This window comes from Odocoileus virginianus, chromosome 8 (genome assembly GCF_023699985.2).
Source record: "Odocoileus virginianus isolate 20LAN1187 ecotype Illinois chromosome 8, Ovbor_1.2, whole genome shotgun sequence".
In the NCBI taxonomy this organism is placed as follows: Eukaryota; Metazoa; Chordata; class Mammalia; order Artiodactyla; family Cervidae; genus Odocoileus; species Odocoileus virginianus.
Genome location: NC_069681.1, coordinates 25,436,477 through 25,451,753, shown reverse-complemented (window position 1 = coordinate 25,451,753; position 15,277 = coordinate 25,436,477). Strand labels below are relative to the sequence as shown.

General features: G+C 53.8%; 1 protein-coding gene across 3 annotated transcripts in view; it reads left to right on the top strand.

Moving 5' to 3' along the window:
* Nucleotides 1-10,273: 10,273 nt before the first annotated feature.
* Nucleotides 10,274-15,277, top strand: part of ARHGEF7 (Rho guanine nucleotide exchange factor 7) — a 107,407-nt gene continuing 102,403 nt past the window's right edge. For all 3 annotated transcript variants that reach the window (XM_070471398.1, XM_070471399.1, XM_070471397.1), the window contains exon 1: nucleotides 10,274-10,438. In XM_070471398.1, the coding sequence (XP_070327499.1) occupies nucleotides 10,274-10,438 (165 nt within the window). The remainder of the gene's footprint in view (nucleotides 10,439-15,277) is intronic.

Sequence of the window (15,277 nt, the reverse complement as noted above, 5' to 3'; positions counted from 1 at the left end):
CCTCTGTGGTCCCCGCGCCCCCTGCTGTCCCGTCCCTGGCCACGCCCCACTCTGTGGACCTCAGCAGCTTCCCACTCCCGGCCCCCGCCCCAGCTTCACGCTGTGCTGTCAGAACGTTCTTTTTCACAGGAGAGTGTCTGCAGTGTATTAATAAGAGGGCTTCAGCAGGATGAAAACAGAAGCGCTCTTGCTCTTCCTGTCTGGCCCTGTCCCCGCGGGCAGCCCAGGAACGCACTGCAGGAGCTCGGGGGCAGAGGGCACCCCTTTTCTGGTCCTTGGCAGGTGTTAACCAAGAATCACATTTTTTTGGTATAGAAACTTCCCCGGCCACTGTAATGTGAAGGCTTCCACATCTCATTCAGATGGAAGCTGCCCTCCTCCCCAGCCTAGTCCTGACCTTGAGCCAGACGTGGAGTGGGTGGGGGTGCCAGGCTTCCAGCAAACTCCCGCCTGGGGCTCCTCTCCGCTCCCCGCCCCCCCACTCGCAGTGGGCTTGGAGTCTCCTGCCGATGGGGTTGCCTGGGTGGCCCTTCATGGCCCTTGGGGGGCTCCCGCCTGCAGGCCCCAGGCGTGCTCCTGAGCCTGCCCCTGCACCCTGAGACTGGGCCTTTGCCATCCCCTCACTCCCCCTGAGTCTGCCGCAAGGGTGCCCTTTCAGAGGCGCCGAGTCTGGACACAGGGTTCCCGCCGGCCCGTCCCACCACTCAGGGGTGTCAGCTGTGCTGCTTGCTGTCCCCCCAAGCTGGGGAGCGGGCAAAACTCTGCGTCTCTTGGGTCGAGGACCCCCTCCGGTTCCCACCAGGCAGCAGTCACAGTGGCCACGCTCTGGTCTTACTCCTCACCCACTTCCTCCCTACCCATCACGTGCCCGCCTTGTTGATCTCACAGCCAGCTCACTTGCCAAGCTCTTTCCCAACGATGTGCACGTCTTCGTGATCGCACGTTGGTAGATGCTGCTGCTATGAGAGCGCACGTGCGTGACTCCCCCTCACTGGACACATCACCCTTTACTCCGAGGCCAGCTCCACCGTCCCCCACACCCATGTGTGACTGCAGCGCCCCTGCCCAGCCTGTGTCCTTGGCCGGTCCCTCTGCCCTGCCGTCCTTCCTGGCTCTGTGACTGATCCCTTTTCTGCCCAACAGTTCCAGCCGAGCTTTCTCAGCTCTTCTATGAGCCCACATGCTGCTCCACCCCTTCGTCTCTGCTCAGGGTCCTTGAGCTCAGAGGGCCTCCTCCACCAGACATGGTTCTATGGGTACAGAGACATTTCATGCCAGGCTCATCTGCTCATGTCCAGGCAGCATCAAAATGAAATTTAGTATCTGGACAAGCACGAAGGCCTTGTTTCCTAAGGGACTTCTCTATTTCCGATTTTCAATAATCTGTGGCTTCTAAAAATTGGGTTCCAATTAATCAAACCCATTATCCGTTCAATATATTTTTTCTGGAGTTAAGTCAAAAGGATAGAAAATGGGGGCAATTAAAAACGCTTCCTTCGGGAAACAGATTCTACGTCTAAATGGACGAAGCCATTTCTAAAGCAAAAGGAGCTCGCGTGAGCGGCACTTCGCTGCCCCCGTGTGACATACGACAGCGGTTACTGAGTAAGTCTGAGCAAGCTCTGGGGGCTGGCGATGGACAGGGAAGCCTGGCGTGCTGCAGTCCACGAGGTTGCGAAGAGTTGGGACACAACTGAGCTGAACTCATGTCAACAAATATTTATTTGTCAGCGTTTGCTGCTGTTCTGTTTCAAAAAGTACCCCAACAGAGAGATATTTTTAGGTTTTGCAGGAAATACAGGTAAAATATCAATGGGTATTTTAAAATAAAAATCAAAGCACTGCCTATGTTTAGGGCCAATGTTTATGTCAGGCTCTACGACAGATCTGTGGAATTAAAAGACACTTGCTCCTTGGAAGAAAAGCTATTACAAACCTAGATAGCGTAATAAAAAGCAGAGACATCACTTTGCCAACAAAGTCCACATAGTCAAAGCACTGGTTTTTGCAGCAGTCATGTAGGGATGTGAGGGCTGGACTATAAAGAAAGCTGAGTGCCAAAGAATTGATGCTTTTGAACTGTGGTGTTGGAGAAGACTCTTGAGAGTCCCTTGGACTGCAAGGAGATCCAACCAGTCCATTTTAAAGGAGATCGGTCCTGGGTGTTCATTGGAAGGACTGATGCTGAAGCTGAAACTCCAATATTTTGGCCACCTGATGTGAAGAGCCGACCCATTAGAAAAGACCCTGATGCTGGGAAAGATTAAGGGCAGGAGGAGAAGGGGACAACAGAGGAGGAGATGGTTGGATGGCATCACCGACTCGATGGACATGAATCTGAGTAAGCTCTGGGAGATAGAGCAGGACAGGGAAGCCTGGCGTGCTGCAGTCCATGGGTCATGAGGAGTCGGACATGACTGGGCAACTGAACAACAGCAAGGGCAGACACACAGAACCCCGGCACACAGTGGTTCACTCCTGTCTGGGGTGTTGTACGTATTTTTTATATTTATGTAACTTCCAGGCAGAGGCATTGAGAATGACACTCAGTGCTGTCCTCAGAGTAAACCGCCTGGGAGGGGACACACGTGTGAAACACTCCACTTCCTAAAATGCTTGTCTACTGCAGCCTCATCACGGATCACACAAACACAAACGATCGGACACTTTCATCCTAGCGCCTGCTGCTCTTGTTTAAGGAGGTCCGCTCAGCCACCACAGGCGTGAGGCGTGTGTGTTCTGCTCGCATCTGCTCTCTATCCCGCACGGCCGTGACCTGAGGCCCGTGGAGACACTCTGCCTCCCAGGAGGGTTTTCTGTTTCCATCAGCGCTCAAAGGGCTTCTTAACCCCCAGACCTTGAAGAGCCTTGTGAAGAGCCTGAGAACCTCGGATTCGTGCTCCCTACGGAGGTCAGAAAAGTGTGGGAGGCGTTCAGCCCCGGCGAGGATCCGGTACCAGCCAGGGGGTTAACTCTGCCCAACAGGGACCGGGCTTCGGGTCCACAAGCCAGGGATGGAGACTCAGCGCGGGGGCCTGGGGGAGGGGCCGGGGCAGGAGCGAGCCCACAGGACAACGGGCTGAGGGGGTCGGGGTGGCGGGGGATCACTGCAGGCTGGGGAGGGCTGGGAAGGGCGGGCAGGACCGAGGACGAGTTAGCGGAGGATAGGAGGGGGCCGGGGGCGGTGGAAGGGGACAGAAGGGTGGAGAGGCCAGCAGAGCCCCCTCCAGGGGGGAGGCTCGCGCTCGGTGTGAAGAACAGACTGCACTTCCGAGCAGGCACACCGTGGGTTCCAGCGGTTGCGGGCGGAAGGGAGCGGGGGCTCGGGGTGAAGCGGCTGCACGGGGCAGGAACACCGAGGGCGGTGATAAACGAGACAAGAGGGCCGCCCAGTCCCCACACACCTCCTGAAGCCTGCTTTGGCCTCTCTGCTTGGGCCACTAAATGACGGAGTCATCACTTTGCTCCATCAAGTGCTCAGGCGCTCAGTCCTGTCTGCATCTTTTTGACTCCACAGACTGTAGCCTGCCAGGCTCCCCGTCCATGGGATTTCCCAGGCAAGAATACTGGAGTGGATTGCCATTTCTTTCTCCATTTAACCACCGTAAAGCCCCTCAATTGTGGGATTATATTTCCTACCAGAATATACGTTCTTTCCTAAAAGTATAAACGTGAGACAAAAACAGGCTTAAAGGAGTTTCAAGTACAACACAAAAACGACTTCCTGAAGCTAAAAGAAAAATATAAGTGCTGAATGGGAGGAGAACACCCGTGATATTGGGCTGGCATATAAAATGGAGGCCGTACCTCAGAGCACAGAGTAAAAATACAGAGATAGAAATCACGAGGGAAAAACAGCAACATTGAGAATCATAAAGAAGAGCCAACAGGAAAATAAAAGGGGTTCCAGTGTGTTAAAAAAAAAAAAAAGAGGAGAAGGAGTGGTATTAAATATAAGTGACTGAAGCACATTTCCCCAAACTGCAGAGAGATGGGAGTCACCAGTTTGAAAAGGCCATCAAGTTCCAGACAGCAATGAGGGTAAACACATGCACATGTGCACACACACAGATCAGGTCGTGATAAAATCCTGATCTTTAACAATAAAGAGGAAAATCCGACCAGTCTCCAGACCAAAGATCAAGTCACCTACACAGAGTAAGAGGAACAGCCTCCCATAGAACCGCTGTCTGCAACAGCCGAAGCTGTAAGAGGATGGAAGAGCTTCCCGCCAGGGGCGGGGTGAGCAGAGGGCTGGTCTGCGTAAGTCTCCGCCCAGCCAAGACACTGCACTGTGTTGGGGACACGGACGCTTACACAAACATGGATCAGTAACACAGTCCATCACTCACGTGCCCCACTAGAGGTGAATATCTGAGACACGAGACCAACAACACCCACACTTCAGGAGGCATGAAGACAGGGGCAAAGTGGTGGTGAGCAGTGACACAGAGGCACACGCACCCACGTGTGTGTGATACAAGGGCTCGATGAAGACCCTTGGGAAACAAGGTATACTACAAGTCAAATCCTAATGTCATGTCTGACTCTTCCGCGACCCAGTGTCTTTTGGGCCATTGCCCGCCAGGCTCCTCTGTCCATGGGATTCTCCAGGCAGGAATACTGGAGTGGGTTGCCGTTTCCTCCTCCAGGGGCTCTTCCTGACCCAGGATGGAACCTGCGTCTCTTGAGTCTCCTGAATTGGCAGGAGGGTCTTTTATCTTTAGGGCCCTCTGGGAAGCCTAATGACAGACAAACTGATGGCAGACTATGGGCGTTGAGGGTATAGAAAGGGGAGAAGGCAAAGTTCTCCAGTGGGGTCTCTGGAAGTGTGGGGTTGAAGCTGATAAGCAGTGGGAGGTACAAGCCTTCTGCAAGTCTCGTCTCTCGGGGCAGGTGGTGAGCAGGAAGAAAACGGCACATTGGTGGGGAACAGTGGGTCACGGCGGCTCACTTTTAAACGCAGAGCTGTACCAGTCTGACTATAAGCCAAGTGAGGAAAGATAACCATTTATTAAATGAAAAACTATAATGCAACTTTTGAATTAAAAAAAAATGGACAAAAAATGGAACAAAGCCATCTGAACACACCATCAAACACTCAGAAGAGGAAAGTAAACCTCAGCAATGTAAGGTAGAAGTAACTTGTTTATAACAACAGGGACAAAAATGAAGTCTGTTGGTCAGTACACTAAACGTGAATGGACTCATTATGAAAAAGAAGACAGATCCTGTCAACGAGGCATAAAAAATAAACCCACTTATGCTCTTGGCACAATCTAACTTAAAGTGAGGAAGAGAGGTTGAAGATGAAAGGGAAAGAGTCATCAGGTAAGTGTAAGTAAGAAGGAAACAGGAATGGAAAACTATGATCAGATCCATGGAAAATAAGCATAAAAGAAATAGGACAAAGTTGAACATCATGAATTGATTGAAGGCGGAATTTGTGAAGAGGAGATATGGTTTCAATTCACCTGTGCTTTGAACACCTCACATAAGATGTTTCAATGATTTGAGATTTAGGAAAAATGTGATTTTAACATCTATATCTGTCGGGATCGGACATATCTCACAGAAAGGGTGGGGGCAAGACTCAAAATCTCAGCGGGGCAGGGGTGATGCCCCAGGAACGTCAGCGGGGACTCTGGCTGCGGTGACTGTTGTCAGCTCCGGCCCCCCACTTGCAGAAAGACCGCTGGAGAGCTTTGCCCTCTGCGCTTTCTACACCCTGCAGACGGCCGTTCTGCGCCTGTCCGGTGGTGACGACACCACCTGCCCACGAGGTGGGGCTGATGAAGCACACACGCAAAGTACACGTAAACCTATAGTTTGGCAAAGAGTCTTGAACCAACATCGACGTCCTGGCTTTGAACTGTTCTCTGGTTGTGTGACATTATCTCTGAAGGAAGCCAGGGGAAGGCTACCTGGGAGCCCTCTGTCCTATTTTAGCAACCTATTGTAGGTCTAAAATTATTTTGGCATAAAAAGTTCTTTTTTAAAAGGCACAAAAAGCTTACCTGCTAAATAGAAGCTTATAGTCTCCTGAACAGAGAATATGCATCCTTTTATGTTCACGGCACATTTAAAATCTTAGCAAATCTTGAAAACTAGAGATTTATAGGTTCAGTTGACTAAGAGTCAGTGGCCAACAAACCTTCAATTTCTTGATAATTAAGAAACATATTCTTAGGAAAGATTTGCTCAAAGAGGAAATCAGAAGGGAAATTGCAAGTCCCCTTGGGAGCAATGAAAAAGAAAGTACCATCTAATAAAACTCATGGGACACAGTGAAAGCCGCATTCAGAGGGAAAAAAAAGGGTAACTGATCACTAATCTTGGGAAATGAGTAAAGGACCATGAAGAATTATAATGGATCTGGGATTTTAGCCATTTGAAAGCTAACGCAGTTAAGCCAAAGCTTCGTGGCTGCTAGGAGGACACAAGACTCCCAGGTCAGAGAGAGAGGAAGGACCACGTGACTCAGCATGGCCCTGGCTTCTCACCAGGACCCCTGATCCCAAGTCCAGGGCAAAGATGGGCGGGCTCAGCTGGCACCACACACGGGGGGCTGTGTCACTGCTGAGGACCCCAGGCTGGCAAACCCTGATCTTCAAAGGGACTGCAAAGTGAACCTGCCCAAACCTCGTCCCGGAGGAAATGTTATTTATAATCTGCTGGTCAGCGAGAAAATTTGTCCTCTGCCCTGGAGGGAACCAACCACACATCTACCTTTAAAAGGCTTCTTGGTCCAAAATACTCTTGAAGAAGCCCAAATCAAAATGACAGTGAGCTAGCCCTCATACCAGTCAGAATGGCCATCATCAGAAAGTCTACAAACCACAGGGGAGAGAAGGGAACCCTCCTACACTGCTGGTGGGAATGTGAACTGGTGCAGCCGCTGTGGAAAGCAGTAGGGGGTCATCTCCTCCCTTCCTCACGCGTCCTCCCTGGGGTCACTCCCCAAGTGAACTACTCGAATCCAAGTTGGCGCAGGATCTGCTGTGGGGACCCAAACCAGGATGAGTGTCTTGTCGACATTAGATATCACGATGACTACAATTTTCCTGCCCTGAGTAGCTGCTCAGCTCTATCTGTCCAGAAACTATATTTTCCTGCTTTGCATCTTTGATTTTTAGCATTTGACCATATTTAAGCCAAATAAGTAGAATACTGTTTTAGTTACAGTGAGCTTCACAGAACTGCTTCCCACTGCATGTTTCAATCTAGATGACCGTCCAATTCAATAAAAGCGTCTCTACAGGGAGTGATGGCTAGATAAACAGCCATCTGTCTGTCTGGCTTCCGGCTGGGTAGGTTTTAACATTGCTGTAACACCATCCTCCAAGGACCAAGCTAACAAATGGAGTTAGCACTGTTCAGATGAGCTGTGTAGCTCTAGGTTTGGGGCTGTTTGTGGGTGGAACCCTAACAGTGGGCTGCATGTGGCCACTGGATGAACAGGCAGCCAAGCTGGGAATGAAGCTCAAGTCCTCATGAGAAATGAGGAAACTAAGGGGCCCGTGGGGAGAGCCCTTCCCCTTCCACGGGGTACATCAAAGGGCATCACAGACAAGGCCAAAATCCTCAGCCAGCAATATTCTTAACTGGCACCAATCCAGAAGAACAAAGAGTTCTCCTGCACAGGAGCTTGGAAAAATGTTAAGCTTAACCAGATGCCCACCTTGGATAGTCAGCGCAATTATACCCTTAAAAACACCTAGGTATGAGCAGTGTTACTTTCTAGAATGACTTCCAAATAATTTTTTGAAATGAATGTACATTCAAAGTAACAGAATGCTTCTGGTTGCTATAGAGCATTTAAACTTTCCGTGGTCTCCCTTCTGATAATGCTTGCCTGCCGGGTTCAGTGGCTACCTAAGGCCACTCCCTGGAGCCACTTTTCTGCAGGACCATTTGATTGAGTTAAGCTGACCCTTAAACCTGCTTTCCAGATTATAAGCGCTGGACGTAATTTAACGCATCTGGAATTGTAACAACTCGACTTTAAATCATGTGTCCCATTCAGAAGTAATGAAAGTAAACAGGAATCTTTTGAACAGCTACTCTTGGGTGAACACCCCTTTGTTGACAAAGCCTTGGGCACAAAAGCTGATGGAGCTGGGAGCTGTCCTGTTTCCTAGAAGCTGTAGATGGACGTGGTCTGGACAGTGGGTGCCGAGTGTGAGCCCTGGAACTGCAGAACCCGGGCTTGAGTCCGTCCCACCACTCGTGGGACGTAACCTTCCCAAGGCTGCCGCAGTGACTGTGTCACAGGGAGCAGACCCTGGGAGCTCAGGAAGTGACCACCAAACACACGGCCCTTAAAATCCAGATTCATGCTGCTCTCTGAACCACCCAGTGTTCACATCTGGAAAGAAAACTTAGGCACTTAACTCAAAGCTGGAAATAAATGCAATTCACAGTTGCAAAAGAAGTGCTCTGGAAGAAGGAGGAAGAGGAGAGTCAAGCCTCTGGTTTTTAAAATCTTCATGTTTTCTAACACTTGTCACTAATGGGATTAATACATTCAATATGTGCCTGGCACAGAGTAAGCTCTTTGTGTGCGCGTTCAAGCTCAGTCACTTCAGTCATGTCTGTGATGTCATGAACTGCAGCCCGCCAGGCTCCTCGGTCGGTAGAATATTCCAGGCAAGAGTAGTGGGGTGGGCTGCATTTCCTCCTCCAGGAGATCTTTCCGACCAAGGGATTGAACCCACATCTCCTGCGGCTCCAGCACTGGCAGGCAGATTTTTTTTTTTTTAACCACTGAGCCACCGGGGAAGTGCAAGCTCTCTGTAGGTGATCCTTTGAAATTGCCAGGGGCAGTCACGGCAAGCAAACAGGCAAAGCACTCAGGGATGGGATGGAGCAAACGGATACACAGACACCTTCAGGGTCCTTCTTTTAAGCAGAGGCTCGCCTCCTCCCTCAGCATGCACAGTGTCACTGTCATTCCTTGCTGGAAGAAGCTTCTTCCTCAGAACAGTCAGGTGGCTGAGTTCCTTAGGCCTGGCCCTCTCGGTTCATAGCCGGGCCTCTGAGCATCTCTGAGCCACACGTGACCTGGCCAAGTGGCCTGTTTGGATTTGAGTCCTTCCTTCCCAGTCATCTGTGCAGACCCAGCTCAGGTCCTGCTGTTTTCTTGACCTTCCTCCCACAGTGTCTGGAACACCACCATCAATTTAACCTGAGGTGGCTTCAACGTTTCTGGCCCTGGAGGGTGGGCCGGCCACACCCGGCCAGGGAGGTCACCCGGCCAGGGAGGTCACCCGAGCCGGGCAGACGGGCCTCCCGGCTGGGGGCAGGCTTACCACTGGTCACACGGCACTCCGGCCGGTCACGTCCCCAAGGAGCGCAGCAGCAGCAGCAGGGAAATCAATTCCTCCCCGAAAGAGACCCATCTGGTTCCAGATTTAATTATCATTGTGTTCTGTAATTATTGGCTTGCAAGGTAGCGCAGAGAAGGAACCGTCTTGTTTTCAGCTCCCTCCACCCCCGACCTCTTGAAATAAAACTGGCAAAAATAAAAAGAGCTTTCTGGGAAGCACTTAATCATTTAAACATTCATGAATCAGGAATACAAACAAAGGTCCCTAGTCTCTCGAGGAGCGAAGGAGGCGGCAGAAGGGCCAGGACAGCGAGAGGAGCCTGGCCAGGGTCTCCACCTCCGAGGGGCTGCGCCGGGCCCGCCGGGCGTACCCGGTGAAGGGCGCGCGCGGTCCGCGGGCGGGGAGGCGCGGCGAGCTCTCGCGGCCGGCGGGCTGTCGCCTCCTGGAGGTCACCGGGCCCTTGGGGCGGGGGCCCTCCAGCCGGCGGCTCAGGTGGGGACGCGCGCGCACCTCCGGCGGGGTGCGGAGGGCGCACGGCGGCGGGCCCGAACGCGGGGGCCCGCACTGCCCGGCTTCGGCTCGGGTCCGGGCGGCCCCGGGTCGGGGCGCGGGGCCGCTCCGGCGCGGCGTCTTTCTTCTGCTCGCGGTGATGTCATCGGCGGCAGCGGCTGGGGGCCGGGAGGCGGCGGCGGGGGCGGCGCCGGGCGGCCGCCGCAGGTTCATGTGCATCTAATGAAAAGGCGCTTGACAGTCGGCCAGGACGCACGCGAGGGAGCGCGAGCCGGCCGGACCGCGGCGCCGCCCGAGCCAATCGCCGTCGCCGGGCTCTCCATGGGCGAGCGGGAGGAGGGGGCGGTGGGCGCAGCCGGCCGGGCCGCGGCCGCTCCGAGGTGAACGGCGCCGAGACGCGCTCGCGGCGCGGGGAGGCCGGGCGCGCCGCCGCGATGAATTCCGCCGAGCAGACCGTTACGTGGCTCATTACCTTGGGCGTGCTGGAGTCGCCCAAGAAAACCATCTCGGACCCGGAGGGCTTCCTGCAGGCGTCTCTGAAGGATGGGGTGGTCCTCTGCAGGCTGCTGGAGCGCCTGCTGCCCGGCACCATCGAGAAAGTGAGTGCCCCCCCCACCACCCCGCGCCCCGGCCCGCGCACGCACCCCCGGCGGACAGGCCCGAGGCGGAGGGAGGCCCGGGCGGCGGGAGGCCCCGCGCGGACGGAGGCCCCGCGCCCCACCTGGCCCCCGCCGCGGCCCGGGGTACGCCGAGACGCGCGGGCGCGGGGTCGCCGGCGCCCGCACCTGGTGGCCGCGCGCGCGCGCGGAGAAGCCCACGCGCCTCTTTTGTGCGCGGGCCCGGGCGCGCGGGGGGCGCGCGGGCTGCGCGGGGAGCCGGCGGCGGGATCCCGCCCGGGCTCGGGGCGCCATTGTGTGCGGGGCCGGCGGGGATGGGGGGCCGCGTTCGAGGGGAGCGGCCCGGGGACGCCGGGGGTCGCGGGAGCCCCGCCCGCAGGAGGAGGCGCTGCTCCGGGCGACCTGAGCCGAAACCGGGCTGCGGCGCCCGCGGGGCGTCCTCCCCGGCTTTGTTTGAACAGCTTTTGTTGCTGGTATCGTGTGAGACTTTCGGCCTCTGGTTCGCTGGCCAGTTGCATTTTTAAAAGATGCGTTTATCAGTCGCGGAGAGCTGGGCTGGGAGATGGTGTGCTGACCTCCCCAGGGAAGAATTCTCCTGTCTCCAAACCCGGAGGACCGCACGCGGGGGTCGGGAAACCCTGGCGTTGTTCAGGGCCGGCCGCAAGTCCTAGGTTGCATTTTCAGGTTCATCCCTGGTTCGGAACAGAATCCTGAGTCTCGCAGACCTGACTGCCCTTCTCAGTGACTTGCGGTTTCCTCGCGGCTGGAGTGTGAACCTTGACCGCAGCTCTGAGTGATTCAACTTTGCTTTCCCCTGGCTCAGCTGACAAAGCAGGGCCTAGCCGATAGAGCGCTTTTAAACACGGTGGATCCCCGTGCTTCAGAAACACTACAATCTTACCCGTTTTTTTTTCTCCCCCATACATAATCTTAGGATCAAGTTACTTAAATGGTGTTAAATGTAGAAATTAAAGTACACCATAACTTGGAAAAATTACTTAATTTTTTAAATAGGGTGTATTGGTCCGAACGGTACAATATCAATTTGCTAACAATAACATGTTAATTAGGTGACTTTAGAAAGTAAAATGTTTAATCTTTTAAGTTCCTGCATGTTCTGGCACTACATTTTAAAGGTCAGAAAAGATTGTATTCATCTGAATGGTGTATACATACTAGTTTCAGGTATTTTCTTACTTGGAACATATTTTTTTAAACTATTTTTATTGGAATATAGCTGATTAACGATGCGGTGATGGTTTCAGGTGGACAACAAAGGGACTCAGTCACACACACACACATGTATCCTTTCTCCCCCAAACTCTCCTCACATCCAGGCTGCCACATGGAACACATTTATGCAGACAGAATCTGCATTTTAGAAGGACTGTCCCCGTCTGCCCAGGGAATAAAAATGCCGCTCTTCAGTGAACCTGGTGTCACAATAAAATGATGACTGAAGACAGGAATAAGGGCAGACTAACTTCCAAGGCACTCAGAATACTTTGTTGTCATCTGGATATCAGGACCTCTGGTAATAAGAGACAGATGTTGAGAAGCATTGAAAATGCATGCTAACTTAACCAAAACAGGCTTAAAAGATGGTTACATTTCTAAGAGTAAAGCTTTAAGAGACTTCAGAGGCTGTTTGATTAGAAACACGTCATTATCAACGCATACGCTATTTGGCATATTAACTGCATTCATATTGGCTGGTAGACTTCAAGAATCACTTTCTTTTAAATTGTAGAAAGATTTTTTTAGAAAACTGTAGCACTCCTTTCATCTCGGAAGCAACAAAGAGAGGAATGACTAACATGTTTAATTTGCAGAAGCCAAGCTGAAAAAACCCAGCATGCTCTAAAACCACCGTCGTTTGGGAACTTCTTACAGTGCGGCCACCCTTTCATCACCGCCCCCCCACCCCCGCCCCGAGGCCCCAACTGGTTTGTTTAGAGGGACCCAGCCACAGTGCAAGATCAGTGTCAAAGTCGCAAATTATAGACATAGAGACCACTTCTCTGTGGTACAAAGGTAGGTTTGAGGAGTAAAATATTAGCCATTCTCCGCCCCTGGAAACCCTGGATTTCAGAAGTTTCATGAGCATTTTCCATTTCCTGAGATGCGTTATTTACTTGAACTTTCCCATGTTTGCATGCACACCAGATAACTTTCCTGTTTGCCAGAAAGCACACACGCTGAGCACCCTTCACCCCAATGTGGGAACGCCAGGCTGAGGACGTTGTTTTTCCTTAAAAAGGATCATTTGGAAACTTCGCTGAGTGTTCATATGGAATTGAAAGGCTCTTGACTCGGCCCCAGCTTGCCACATGAACACATGGAAGACTGGTTAACGGGGTGTCAGCAGCCTGCAACTTAACTTTTTGCAAGTTCACAAAATGTAAAACGAACCATCAGATGGAGGAGAGCGTAGCACAGAGTCAGGAAGAGCGTTGGGGTGACTCGGGTTTCCCATGTGCCTTTCATTAAGAAAGCACGTCCCCGTATGTTTCGTGGCTTTTGTAGGTTGGTTCTGTTTCGGGGCCGGCAAGAGGGTGAGGAACGAAAGAGAAGTTCATCACGGTTCAGATTGTTCTGCTCACTTTACAAAGCTTTCTGTTGAGGTTCCCTTCATGTGGCCTGCTTTTCTTTAGGCGGAAGGTCAGACGGGGACAGGAGGGGCTCAGAAACTTCCCAGGAGCGGTTCAGGCGAGAGATGTAGTCTGTTACCGCCGAGGGGGTCCTCTCTGCCGAAGGGGAGAGAACAGTGGGTGTTCTGAGGTTTCCTCCATCTCCCTGGGCAAGCCCCTGCTGCTTCGATTCTGCCTGGTAACAGCCAGGGTGTTTTTCTGAGCTGCCCATACTGTTTGCTTCCGTCATTCACTCCTCCCGTGATGGGGAGCACACGGAGTCTGCAGGGTCCAGGGAGCCCTCTGGGCACCCAGCTCCCTAGGTAACACTTTAGCCGACTCTGAACCATGTAGTCAGAGGGGAAAAACTGAGAGGCAGTCACACCCCAGCCTCTGAAACTCCTGTAGGACCAGGAAGACATGTTCGGATAACGGGAGTGGTCAAAGGCTGCTTTACTTACTTACTTACTTGGTTATTGGATGCCCCTCACGGCTAGTGGGGTCTTGGTTTCACCAGGAAGCGAACCCCAGCCCTGGGCGGTGAGAGTGTGGAGCCCTAACCACTGCACTGCCAGGGGAGTCCCCAGGCCGCTTTAATGTCGCTTGTTACTGCCGCAGATGGCGTTGCTCGATTCAAACACCCAGGGACCCGGTTCCCCCTCTCTCTGCCCGGGAACACAGCACACGCTGTAAGCCACGAAGTGCGGCCAGGAGGCCCTCCCCCACCCGTGTCTGTGGATCACACATACTGCCCTGTGGCCCTGCAGGAGACCCTCTCCCACCCGTGTCTGTGGATCACACGCACTGCCCTGTGGCCCTGCAGGAGACCCTCTCCCACCCGTGTCTGTGGATCACACGCACTGCCCTGTGGCCCTGCAGGAGGCCCTCCCCCACCCGTGTCTGTGGGGTCACACGCACTGCCCTGAGGAGACCCTCTCCCACCCATGTCTGTGGGGTCACACGCACTGCCCTGCAGGAGGCCCTCCCCCACCCGTGTCTGTGGGGTCACACGCACTGCCCTGTGGCCCTGCAGGAGGCCCTCCCCCACCCGTGTCTGTGGGGTCACACGCACTGCCCTGTGGCCCTGCAGGAGGCCCTCCCCCACCCGTGTCTGTGGGGTCACACGCACTGCCCTGTGGCCCTGCAGGAGGCCCTCCCCCACCCGTGTCTGTGGGGTCACACACACTGCCCTGTGGCCCTGCAGGAGGCCCTCCCCCACCCGTGTCTGTGGGGTCACACGCACTGCCCTGTGGCCCTGCAGGAGACCCTCTCCCACCCGTGTCTGTGGATCACACGCACTGCCCTGTGGCCCTGCAGGAGGCCCTCCCCCACCCGTGTCTGTGGGGTCACACGCACTGCCCTGCAGGAGACCCTCTCCCACCCGTGTCTGTGGGGTCACACACACTGCCCTGTGGCCCTGCCCGTGCCTGGGGTGCGGTGTGCGTCCAGACTTGTGGGAGCCGCTGAGCTGTGTGTTGCCTTCCTGGGACTTTGCAGCAAAGACCCACAGACCCGGCCTCACACACCAGGACTGCATGCAGTCACGCCCTGGCAATGGTGCTGTGGGCAGGGCCGCGCCCTCTGCAGCGGTTGGGGGTCTGTCCCCCCCGCCCCGAGGTCTCTGCTGGTTCCTGGCTGGTGGCAGCACAGGTCCAGTCTGCCCATGGCGTCCCCTGGGGTCTCCTCTGTGTCGGGACGCCCCTTTCATAAGGACGCCGGTCAGTGGATGAGGGCCGCCCTCAGGGAATGACACTTCCAAATAAGGTCCCATTCTGCCCTGGGGCTTAGGGCTGGAACATACGAATTTCCGGGGTCATGACCCAACCCATAACAGGTTGCACAGTAAGTTTGACCGAATCAGCTTATTATGTATTTACCTGCCTGTAGGTGCAAGGTGCTATGGGAGACAAGAAAGACGGCATAACAAGCTCTTAAGGCTTTTAGTCCAGGGGAAGACATAATTCTAAAAACAAGAGCTGTGTGCGGCTGAAAGAAAAGTCAGAAAAAATGTCCGGTGTAGACAGAGAGGGGCTGAGGAATGAGGAGCTGGAAGGGACTTGCCCTGGGCTGTCCAGCCTCTGCTGATTTCTGAGGCATGGGTTAGAGTATGGTGTTTATTTTCCCAACCTATGATCAGGGCTTTCCTGGTGGCTCAGCAGAATCTGCCTGCCAAAGCAGGAGACCTGGGTTC